Source organism: Nuphar pumila, chromosome 3 (assembly GCF_984573655.1).
Source record: "Nuphar pumila chromosome 3, dmNupPumi1.hap1.1, whole genome shotgun sequence".
Classification (NCBI taxonomy): Eukaryota; Viridiplantae; Streptophyta; class Magnoliopsida; order Nymphaeales; family Nymphaeaceae; genus Nuphar; species Nuphar pumila.
Window position 1 is genome coordinate 121281638 of NC_143251.1, and position 13533 is coordinate 121295170.

At 35.9% G+C, this 13533-nt stretch overlaps 1 protein-coding gene across 8 annotated transcripts in view; it reads right to left on the reverse strand.

Annotated features, from left to right (window-relative positions):
• The window catches only part of ATM (Serine/Threonine-kinase ATM-like protein), a 308602-nt gene that overhangs the window by 193562 nt on the left and 101507 nt on the right, over positions 1-13533 (reverse strand). For all 8 annotated transcript variants that reach the window (XM_089999875.1, XM_089999874.1, XM_089999877.1 and 5 more), the window contains 2 exons: positions 12305-12422; positions 12081-12204 (listed from right to left, as the gene is read on the reverse strand). In XM_089999875.1, the coding sequence (XP_089856001.1) occupies positions 12081-12204; positions 12305-12422 (242 nt within the window). The remainder of the gene's footprint in view (positions 1-12080; positions 12205-12304; positions 12423-13533) is intronic.

The following is a 13533-nucleotide window of genomic DNA, read 5'->3' on the forward strand; positions in this document are numbered from 1 at the left end:
ACAACCAGCAATGAAAACTTTGTTATATAAAATATGGGAGCATTACGTGCAACTGCGGGTTGCTGTGGATTATTAGACAAGGGGAAGTCAAATATAATGAACCACGATTATGTGAAAAAGTCATGATAGTATGAAAAGAACTAGAGCAATTAGTATATGAGCTCATGAATTCTTTTTATGACAACATCAGCTCCATTGTTTATAACTTTCCAAGAATGTCATTTAAATGGCTTATTTCCATATTCACACGGATGCGAGGGGCCATATCTCAAGTAAGAAACTCTTTCATCTTAAGAACTTCGTCGGCTGGGCAGGCCTAGTAACCACGAACCTAACCAGTCAACTGAGCAAGTGATGGCCTGGCAGTACCAGTTTCCATTTAGTTCTTCAAAAAAAAAAGGGGGACTATATATATATATATGATAAAAGCCCAGATTTACTCATGTCAAGTGTTCGAATTTATACGTCACCTATGCTGATTTTAACATGTTAGATATCCAGATTTTTACTTGTTACGTATTTAGATTTTTGACATGACAAATATGCAGATTTATGCACGTTGAATCTGCAGCTTTATGCATGTTGAAAATTCATATTTGTATGTTACCCATGTCCAGATTATGTATGCTTATATGTGAGTAGACTGTCATGTATGCATGTCTTAGCCTAAACTTTAGGCATGCATCTATGTAACAATGAGATAGAAAATATTATGTACGCTGCCATGAATGGACTGAACATGTATGTGTTTTTTATTGCTATCACATGAGTTATTTTCTGTGCTAATAAGTATGTTTCTGATCATGATTATTTGTGGGCTATGTCGGCCAACCGACTGTGTCTGTTGGGCAGAGGGCTTGACCCAGCTTTGACAGCATACCAGACCCCGTCCCAACCGACTGGGTCAGCTGAATCATTTGTCAACAAGAAAATTTTTGTTAAAGAATTCAAGAAGTGAATGCTATTCTTAATTGTCATAACATGTCCAGATTTATGATTAAGTAAAATGCAGATTTGTTTCATAATCATATCTGTTAGTTCATGCTTATTGTAATAACGTGAAGCATGATTTGAATTCAGTTATGCATGTAAATTTCCAGAATGTGCTATTTGTATGCAAAAGAATGAAATCTTCGCATGCTTAAACTTGATATACTATGCTGAATTAAAGTATTAATGCAAAGTTGCTTTCATGTGCATGTGCATACATGAAATTGATATGTTTTGCATGTACATATTTGCATGAGTGTTCAGGAATGAAAGCATGTATTTGACATGATTATGTGAAGTGAAATGAATGCATAGTGGCATGATATTTATGATTTTTGTATATGAATGCATTATCACCGGTTGTGGTTCCGTGAAGAGCTTCGCATATTGATTTGTGAGCTTATGTTATTAATTTTGCATGTTGAATTGCAAATTAAAAAAGATAAATTAATGACAAGATAAAAGAAATTAAAGAACAGTGTAAACTACGTTTTTTTGATGTCTCTTCTATAGTATGGGAATCTTGGACATTGCGGTTTTGGGAAGCCATGAGGATACTAAAACTCCGTGTGTGTGTGTTGTTGCCCTGAACCCGATATTGAAGTTCTTCTCCTAGCCACGGTTTGTAGGGAGAATCCGCCACTTTGCCTGAGTGTGGTGTGTAGGCACAGTTGTTGTTTTGGTATACCAAGAAAGTGTGGAATTATGGTTGTTGATTTTCATAATGTCCCGACATTGGTTATTGATTTTCAATGTTTCGATGGATGGTATTGATTCATGATAGCGGTTGAGGGCTAAGTTTGAAACCCAGTAATAAAATATAATTTGTGTGCTAAGTTACACTAAAAACCCTACTTGACGTCGAAAACTTTTACCCGTTTGGAGTATCCGCAGACAACGGTAATTAAGGAGAGGAACTTAAATTGTGTACATTTAAAAGAGACATGCACACGAAAAAAAAAACTCTGATAAAAGATAAAAATTTATTCATGCATATTCCTGTTATGCATTAGATCATGCATATTTACTTGTTCCCTAAATTGTGATAAATTGGTGAATGCATGTTTGTTCTCTAATACATGGTAAATGTCTTTATTGAATAATTTGTGATCTTTGTTTATTAATTGTTCTCTCATGGCTCTATATTCTGCTTCGGTGGAGGATAGAGAGACCTTCTATTGCTTTTTACATCGCCAAGAAATCAGAGACTCACCTAAGAAGACACAAAAACCAGTGGTGGAATGACGATTATTAGGGTCACCTCCACAATCTGAGTCAGTATAAGAAATTAACTTTAATTAAGAAGAAGAAGACAAGAATACTCTCTTATTTACAGTTCCCTTTAAATATCTGATGATGTGAAGCACAACACTCATGTGAACGGTTGTGGGAGCATGTTGGAACTGACTGGCAATGTGAATTGCATGAGACAAATCAGGCTGAGTGATGCTAAGGTACATCAATGAGCCTACCAGTTGCCGGTAAGGAGTAGGATCGGTTAGAAGGATCCCGTCATCGATCTTCATTTTTAAGCCAACTATTTCAGGAGTTTCGCAAACTTTGTCATCAACATAGAGCAATAATATCACAATCCCTGCATCAGATTTTCTAGTAAATAATGCAGTATGAGTATAACAAGAAAAAAATCCATTTTTTAGCATTACATTGTTAAATCTATCATACCAGGCTTTGGGAACCTGTTTCAAACCATAGAGGGCTTTTCGAAGGCGAAAAACTTTATCTTTAGGAATCTTTATGGCTGGTGGGGCATCCATATAAACTTCTTTGTTCAGATCACCATTTAAAAGGGAATTTTTCACATCCATTTGAAAAATTTTCCATTTTTTTATAGACGCAATAGTAATAAGACATCTAACTGTAACCATTTGGGCTAAAGGAGCAAAAGTTTATTCATAATCAATATCATATTCTTGGTTATACCCTTTTGCGACTAAGCGAGCTTTGTATCTCTCTAGAGATCCATCACTCTTAGTCTAAACCTTAAATACCCAACAACAACCTATAGTTTTCTTTCCAATAGGTAGAGTTTGGAATCCCCATGTCTCAGCTTTCCAAAGAGCATTGAGTTCATTTTGCATAGCTTCTTGTCATTCTATACATTTTTTAGCTTCTTCGAAATTTCTTGGTTCAAAGTAAGAATGAATAGCACTAAGACAAACCCTATATCTGGGTGAAAATGAATCAAAAGAGACAAATCGAGTTGGAGGTCTCCTATTTCTTTCAGATCTTCTGTGATCAGGAGTGGGAACAGACTCACTATATTGATTAATACCACTTCTGAAAGTATCTCGATTTCTACGAGAATAGGTTATTGGGTCACTTGAAATTCTGTCGTCTTGGATATTGGGTGAGTTAAGCTCATCAGTATTTACTCCATTTTCCCCATCATGATTTGATGATACTTCATTACCACTAGACATATCATCATTACTAGACAATAAGTCAAATAAGAAAGAATAATCAGTTTTTTTCCTGGTGGAAAACATTTCTTTCAAATCCGCTCTCATTTTCTAAAAAAGTCACATTTCTTGAGACATATAACTTATCATTTCTAGGGTCATAACATCGAAACCCTTTTTGAGTTACAGAATATCTAAGAAAGACGCAAGGAATAGCATTGGAAGAGAGTTTGCCATTCTTATCAGTAAGTATAAAACACTTACAACCAAAGACTCGTAACATATTATAATCAGGTTTCATCTTATGCAAAACTTCAAAAGGAGAGATCTTTCCTAAATTCCTAGAAGGTAAGCCATTTATGAGATATACTGAAGCAAGGGCTGCCTCGGCCCAAAAAAATTTAGGAATATTTTAAGATATTAGAAGGGTTTTAGTGGTCTCAATGATGTGTCTATGTTTCCTTTCAGCCAGCCCATTTTGTTGAGAGATTTTAAGACAAGACCTTTGGTGAACAATACCATTATCCTCAAGATATTTTTTGAATTCATTGGAGAGATTCTCCTCCAGAATCACTTCTAAATATCTTTATGTTGCTATTGAATTGATTCATGATCATTACATGAAAGGATTTGAAGCACGAAAATACTTCATGCTCATACTTGAGAAAATAAATCCATGAATGTCTAGAAAAGTCATCCACAAAGATTACATAGTAAGAAAAACCTTCTTTTGAAACAACTGGTGCAGGTTCCCAAACATCTGAATGAACAATTTCGAAAGGTTTAGAAGAGAACATAGTTCTTTGCTCAAAAGGTAAACTTTGCATTTTTCGAGAATACAATCATTACAAGAAAATGAACTTTTGCAGAGATCTTTTGCAAAATGTAAATAAGACAACTTGGTGATGTTATGATGACCAAGTATTTTGTGCCACACAGTTACATCTTTGTGTCGAGCAACATTACAAAAAAAAATGAAATTTGAAGAGAGTCCATATAGTATAAGTCTCCCTTCCTAAAGCCTTCCCCAATCAATTTTCCGAACCGGCGATCCTGTATTGAACATTTATCAAAAGAAAATTTAATATCGCAACCATGGTCCAAGAGTTGAGAAACAGAGAGAAGGTTTAAGTTTAGCTTAGGTATAAATCTGGTTTTTGGAATAAAAAAATCTTGAGTTTCAAAATTTCTTATGCCTTTAATTTCAAGAGAGGTTCCATCCGCAGTGGAAACAAAAGATGGTGAAATATTTTTTAAATAATCGGAAAGAGAATATATGTTTGGGGACATATGAAAAGATGCACCGGAGTCCAAAAGCCAAGAAACTTTACCTGGAGGTGAAGAGGTAGATACGGCGACACCGGAGGTAGCTCCCTTGAGGAGAGGTTGAAGAGCTTTCACTATTTGATTTAGTGAAAGAGATCCACTTGAAGATGCCTCCTCCTTTTGCAGTATAACGGTCCAGAAGTCTCTTCCATTTAAGGCATATAGATTTGATATGCCCCGGTTCTTTACAAAAATGGCAAAAAAATTTGTTATAGTCCTTCTGTCCCCCTTTCCCACTATTCCTCCTTGATTTTGTGGTTTGAAATGAGGACGATAGGCTTTTACATGGTTTTCGGGTCTTGATACGGCATTGACCCCATCATTTTCTTCATAATAAGAAGGAACGGCAAGTACATTTGATCCTTGTTTACTTATACCCATACGGGTCTCTTCACCACTTAATTTGGTGAAAACATCCTCAAGAGAGGGGAGAAAATGAGGATAAAAGAGATGACCTTATTTGCTCAAATTCGGGCCTTAGCCCATTCAAAAAGTAAGAGCCTTCTTTTGAAGGTAGTATTTATGGGAAAGATCCCTTGAGGTATACATTTTTTCAAGATAATGCCATGCTTTTGAAGCTTTCTTGAACTTAAAAATACTGGCATTAATCTTGGTTTCAACCAACGAAAAAAATCCAAGAAAGAATCTTAAAATTCTTCATTTCCCATTCGTCTTGTTTCTTGGAATAATCCTCAAGTGCTTTTGTTCTTCCATCCCCTTAAAGAATCTTGATTTCTCCATCTTTAACAAGAGTAATTTTCGGTTCGGGTTCCGGGATTGTGCCTTGCACATAACCCCATAAACCCTTCCCTTTTATGTGAGCCTCCCTGTTCCCGGCCCAAACATGATAGTTGGAGCCATTTAGTTTAAAGTCGAGAGCAAAGGGGGACTCTTTTTCGCCCATTAGAGAGTTAAGATAGAGGGAGAAATACGTACCAAAAGGATATCTTTAAGCATACTTGCACAAGATTCTTCTAAAATATTGGAGAAGCAAGATCTACCACTTCAATCTTCAAAACACTGAAGGCACACTTTTCGAGGCACTCGAAAAAAGAAGAATCTCATGATCATCTATCACCAACTTGGCTCTCCTACCATGTGAAAATGTCTACGAAGAGACAATAAGTATACAAGCACAAATACTTTACAAAAGATGTGCACGAAGGCACTAACACAACACTTGAACAAGGCATGTGTTTCAATAAAAAAGGAGAATGCTTGAGTCTCTCAAACTTATCAATTACAAAGGGGGAGCACCCCTATTTATACAAGCAAAAGGGACCACATGGGGGGTTCCCAAAGGAGTCGTTGGGGAGCCCCCAACGGTCACATTTGTGATCGTTGAGAGGCCCCCAATGTGATATGACACTTAAAAAGAAGAAAATAAAAATAAAAAAATAAAAAGAATAGAAAATAAAATAAAGAAGAAATTACAAGCATTATTCCAAGTGGAATATGCATAAAAGGAGAAATTACAGAAATACCCTTTCGGGTATTATGGACAAATATATATATATATATATATATATATATATATACATAGAGATACGTATACATACATACATAGTCTCTCTCTCTCTCTCTCTCTCTCTCTATATATATATATATATATATATATATATATACTTACAATGTTGGTTTGCAATTACATTTTAACAGTTTGGGCTACTGGGACCCAGCAGAACCGAATCCAGGGTTGTTGGGTAATGCTCTATGGAACCTAGGCCCAAGTTCGGCAGAACCAAAACCCAAGGTTATTGGGTTCGGCTCTGTTCAACCTATGGTTGTTGGGTTCATTTTTGTTTGATCTTGTTTCAAAGATAGAAATTAATTATTGTGATTGTGAGTATGATTTTGAGAACGATATTGAATCTCTTGATGAATTACCTCATGATGATCAAACTTGTACACAATATTCTAGACGGAGAAATCAAAATCATCTATATGCACTTGAAAACTTTTCTAACTTTAATGAAGAATGGCAAATTAGGAAATCATCTAGAGTATCAAAACCCTCATCAAAATTTGTATCATATGACTCTTTTTCCTCAAAACACCAAGCATGCATAGCCCTAATTCATTTATATATAGAACCCTCATCTTATGTTCAAGCCAAATAACGTTCAACGTTTTGAATGGGTTAAAGCTATGAGGGTACAACTAGAAGTTTTGGAAAAGACTCAAACTTGGTCTATTCAAAATCTTTCACACAGAAAGAAACTCATAGGTTGTAGGTGGTATACAAAATCAAAACCAAGAGTGATGAGACCCTTAAAAGATATAAAGCTAGGCTAATTACCAAAAAATATTCACAAAAATACAACATAGATTATGAAGAAATTTTTGCACTTATTGCCCGCATGACCACGGTTAGAACCCCTATTGCAGTTGCTTCAATTAAAAATCAATCCATATATTAAATGGATGTTAAAAAAGCATTTTTAAATGAAAATCTTATATAAGAAGTTTAGATTGAGGCACCTCCCGGTATGGGCATTTCTCAAGAAAAGGCTCTTCGCCTACAAAAGGCATTATATCGGTTAAAACAAGCGTCCAAAGCATGTTATGATAGATTTAGCAAAGGTATATTTGATATTGGCTTTACATCATGTTTACCTGAGACTGCTCCATGCCGAATCGCCTGGCCTGAAAAATGTACAACCTCATAAGGAGTGACCGCCCTAGACGGATGGTCCGCCTGGTCTTTAACAATGCACTTCCTCACAGGAATATATTGTCTTCGCGGGCCACCTGCTCTTGGATAATGCACTTCTTCACAGAGACTTACCGCTCTAGCCAGATTACCTGATCTAGTCATGCACACCCTCACAGAGAATCCTTTGGGAACAGTTCATCAATGGGTACCATATCCGGTGAAAACTATTGTGATACATGCTTCAATACAATTGACCACTCTCAGGGTCGATAGCCACCAACACGGTCACAATCATGTATACAATCAATATACATCACATCATACATCACTTTATATAGCACTTAAATCATAAAATCACACATTTAACCAATAAGATTCCATGAACCATAGTTCACTATTAAACTTAAACATTTATCGTATGCATTCGTAATTTCATATCACGTGGCGTTTGAATCATATCGTACAGAAGCATATTATCCTACGCATCATATCATTGCCACAAGAAACATTGTATTTCGTAAATTGAACCTCGAAGTATGCGTAAACAAAACATAAGTCGTATGCATGCATGCATAAACATGCACATTTTATAATATGAAGCAACTAAACATCAACATACGTAACTCCTACGTAGTTCGAGTTATGCACACAGGATTCAAGTCATATATGCATTATTTTACCACATGAATCAATATGCAAAGCAACCATTTCATGCATAATGTGTCTCACACATAGTATATATATATACTAATAGCATTCACAATAAAAATATAGTTCGTTCATGAGAGCACAGGACGTATCAGTCCAAGCATAATGGTATTTGCATAATCCTATCATGCACATTATTCTATCGCTCATGATTACACAATTATTATTCCATACTAGAATTCAATATGGTCATATCAAACACATCATTCACACAAATGCATGCTCAAACATATACCTGCAACAAACACACTCTATATTCCGCTATCTAAAATCATGACGAGCATGATCTCCGAACTACGACAAGAAAATCACTTTTATTCCCATACATTTAAATCATGCTCAGCATGATCTCCGAAATACAATCACAACAGTCCTAGATATCCACAACTAAGTGTTGTGCGTGAGCAGGAAAGTGTTACATACAATAAAAATAAATTTATTAGGTGATGCATTTGCACCACGTACTTACCATAAGCATTTACCCGATTTGCATTTCGCATTGCATTGCATTCAATGTGCATTAGCTTATAATTGTTTTAATACTTAGCGTATCACATTTTTAGTATATCCTACACTCAAATCAGTTAAACATATAGGCAACCATAGCACCCTTAGATATATACAACTATATGTGGTGTGTGCGCATAACTTGTATTTGCAATTCAGTGAAGTATTTAGCACAACATCATGCTTACGCAATTAGTTGTTAAAATATGATGTATACATATATATCTATATATTTATATTGTGACATATACACATATATATGTCTATATGTCTATCTAAATATATAAATATATATATATATTTATTTTGTAATACCCGATAGGGGTAATTCTGTCATTTCACCTGTACACGCATATCCTAGATATGCTTCTTTTTCTTTTTTCCTTTTTTTCTTTTTTTTTTTTATTCTTTTCCCTTTTTTTCTTTTTTTCTTTTTTTCTTTTTATTCTTTTTCCTTTTTTGTTTTTTTACTTTTTCTTTTTTTATTCTTTGAGAGGGGTCTACATAGAGACGTTGGACCAACAGTCATAAATATGACCGTTGGAGGGGCTCCAACGTCCCCTATAGGAGCCCCTCCTTGGGTCCCTTGCTGTGTATAAATAAGGGGCATGGCCCCATGTATTCTTCAAGCTTCTTATGAAGCATTTTATGAGTGAAATATATTTTTTTACCTCTTTGTGTGTTTGACCACTTTTTGTGGTTTATTTTGCGAATTTGTGGCCTCTTGTGTATGTGAGTGCTTCCGTGCTTTCTCTTGGAGATTTCACCTCTCTCGTTTCGCACTTCATTACATTAGTGCCTAAACATGCTCTATACAAGTTCAGTTAAGGAAACTTACTTTAATAATAAGAAGAACAACAAATTGAAACCCAAAAGATCGAGGGGTTTCAAAATCCGAAAAGACCTCTCAAGCAACGATGCATTGAATACTTGGTGCGCGATCAAAAATGTCAAAAGCTCTAAAAATATAAAATCCCCAAAGATAAGGTGAACCACCAATAAATATTAACTACTGAGCAAAAAATGTTGCATACACCATCTCCATCTCACCAGATTTGGTTACTGCAAAACATAGATTAAATATTTTAAATAGTACTTTTGATTAAAATAATCAAAATACCCGTTAATTAAAAATTAAGATTTTTAACTAGTTAAATTCATCTAGTAAATTCCAAAATTCAATGATATCATACTAATATTTTACAAAGCTCTTAAAAACATGTTTTTTATAAGAAGTAATATAATTGATTGCTAAATATCTGAAATAGTTTTAAAAATACTAATTTTACCCTTGTTAGCCATGAGTAATTGAGCATTTAAACAACAATAAATGATATTTAAACAATAGAAACACATTTCTAACTCAAAGATAAAACTGAATTATTTATTTATTAATAATAGCCAAAATTTACAGGTTTTGAAGAATGGGAGATCAATCTTTGCATCCTTGTCAGCCATTATGGAAAAAAAGGAGAATACAAGAACAAGTGTGCAAAATACAAGCACACAAGAAATGAACCAAGCGAGAGTCCCAAGAATATTCAAACACCTAAGGGTTGTGATATCATGTAATGAAACACTAGTGCAAAGAGCAATGTCACTAAGTGACAACAACGAATGCACAAGCACATAAACACGAAGCCACTAATGTGCCAAATACAATAAGCCACAAAGGCCTAGGCACCAAACACACACAATGTGAGAGAAAGAGCTCAAAAATATAAAGAACAATTCATTGAAATGCTCCTAGAAGCCTTAAGAATAAGGGGGAGAAAGACCCCTTATTTATACACATTATGGGATTAAGGGGGGCTCTCGTAGACCTGTTGGGAGCTCCCAAACCATCACATTTGTGACCGTTGGGGAGGGTCCCAACAGCTCTATTGGGAAGACCCTCTTACCCATAATCAAATGGGAAAAAGAAAAAGAAAGAAAAAAAATGTCCCTAGTGGACATGTGCACACATATATATTAATATGATATCCATATATTTTAACAGTTCGACACTCAGGCCTTCATCCACGAGAGGAGGAGCAAGAAATCCCTAGCAATTGTGGGAAAATACAAATCCAAGATACTAAGCTCTCAAAACTCTAATCCCCAATAAAACCGAAACTCTCAATCCCAACTCACAAAAGGAGGAGGATATATATATCACACAGAGTACAAAACCCTAGCTGGTCTTTGGGCCTAACGGCCTGATCCCTCCACTACCGCCACAAACCCCGATTGAAAATCTCATTGTGTGGTCATCAAAATATTTTCAGTTAGGGTCTGGATCGGAGCGGGCCCAGAATTAAAGACATCCACAACAATAAGCTTGTTTCATTATGATCCATATTGAGAGGTTAATTTATTTTGAGCCAACTTTCTCAACCAGGTTGTGAGGCTCATCCAACAAGATAACTAGCAAACTCTCTAAGGTAGCCCATGCATCAGCAGAAATACGTTGTTAGCCATCAAAAGCGTGCTCCTGGAACCAATGATGCCTTCCCATCTCATTTTTTCTATCCTGCCATCCATTGCCCAAGAACATTATAAGAGTTCCTAACTATTTAATTCATCCATAAAGAATTCAATGTTGGTCGTAAAGCACAAAAAATACATAAGAAAACTATAGCATTCATACTTGAACAGAAGTGGGTGCAATTAGGCCACTCGGTATAAAGATGTCACCAGAAAAAAAATCAGATAAACAAAGAGAAATGGGGCAGGTAGAGTTAATTGCAGTCATTGTACCATTGTAGAAAGGCCATATCAACTAATAAATTATACAAACAAAGAAAATCCAGGTAGGTAGGGTTTATTGTAGCCCTTGTATCATTTTATTACAAGTCATGCTCAAGCGTCAGTATATGGAGTAAAGCAGAAAGAAAGGAAAGAAACAAAAAGGAGAATAAGAAAAAGACAGCATGACAATTAGGGCAAAAAGAATCATAATCTAAATAACTCAAATCAGTCATAATCTATGTCACATGGGTGCGGGTGCCGGTGCAGTGCAATTTCAAAAAATTTGGACACGGGGACTCGGCTATATATATATATATATAAGACTCGATCAAAGTTGTGCACATTAGGGGACAGGTGATGAGTTGTGAAGCCTGATTCAGGGTTTTTTCCTTACAGGAGGGGGGGGGGGGTCCTTAAATTCTGTAGCCCAGAAAATTTTAAAAAAAATAGAAAAATAGACCAAAATGACCCTGGGTGCGTTGACCGCACCCAGGGTCGGGTTGACCGAGTCCGAGCCGCACCCGTGTCGGTGCGTGTCGACGCGGGTGCGTCGACCTTGGAGCCGAGTCCGTGTGGCATAGGTCATAATATATATGAAAGCATCAATCAAATGAATAAAATCACTAAAAATAACACTAACACAAAAACTGCACATTATAGCATCTTAGAAAAGAGTACAATCTACAGACAAATTGAAAAATATGGTCATCCATGGTAACAGAGCCATTTTCCAGAGCAACTACCTGCAAAGAAATCAACTGAGAAAGATCAGTCCTAGAATCTTTCCTTATAGCAAGACTAGCAAGAACATCAGGAAACAAAAGCTCAGCAGCTTCAGCCTTCAACAACACGACATTTTGGCACAGCCTGCAATAACACTGAATGTTAACAAACAGCAAGATAAAATAAACCATAATAAATGGATCAGCATAGACAAAAAAAATATGTCCAAATCATAACATAGCACCTTAAAGTTAAGTCTTTCGTGTGATGGATAAGGGAATAGACAAGTGGGCAAATCCACCTTTCAAATGTTTTGCCAGTTGTTTGCCAGAGGGAAGATTCTTCCAAAGAAATTGCTTCCACTACATAACAAGTTAATCAGGAACTATGTTAGAATTTCTTCAGAAACTCCATATCCTATAACACATTTACAATGATCATCACAGACAATATTCATGATCCCTTCTCAACAAATAGGTGAGAATTGCAAAGAAGACTCAAGGTGTTTTATCACCCAAAATAGGTGGGACAAGAAGAATGGCACCCTTACATGGTAATGTCTGTCCCCATCATAACCTTAAAATAAAATAAGAAGCAAATTAGGTGACCTAGTTGGTGAACTAGGCAACCAAGGGGGTCCAGTCAACCAGTCGTAGTCAGGCAAAGCCCTAGTATCACATTTAACTACATGTAGTACTCTTCATTTACTTGGTTTGCAAGGATTAGATCATTGCAACACTAGGTGAAAAATCCATAAGAACATCTTTAAAACCACTGGGATAATAGCATGATCTCACTTTGACTATAATTGCATTAACCAATGAACACATGGTGAACCAGTCATTGCAAGGATTATCCATGTCTTTACACCATTCTTAAAGGTAAAAACCTAGTTTATTTATATCAATCCATGAGTTTGGAATATTTTTTGTTAAAATCCAACCCTAACCTTGTGGTCCAATAAAATCTGGTATGTTGCATAAATGCCTCGATAAACAAATGCTTTGGAAAATAAGGCTCTGTTGGGGAACTGGTGGTCGGAGGGAATTAGTGCATTTGGAAAAGTGGCGACTGCCAAATCATGAATTTGTCAGCTACCGCCTCTAGGAGGTGGTAGTTACTAAATCCATTCTTTAGAGCAAATGCAATGGAGAGATGATGGCCTCACTTCCTTTCGAAATGTGCAAACTCCCATCCGAGCTACCAGTTTCCAACCATCCACCACCAAGGTAGTTTGACCAGGTTTTTACCAAATGTCGTGCATCCTAGATACCATTTCCCAAACAGATCCTAAATGTAAATGTTTAAAATGCTTTATTAAATTATCTTGAACATATCATTTCTTGGAACCTTATTTTGTCTTCGAGTATGAAATATAGGTATCTTCATTTCCATGCAAAATATATGCCACATTGGTTGTTTGTTTGTTTTTTCGGCCATTGATCCCAAGACCCATATGGAACATAATTCAAG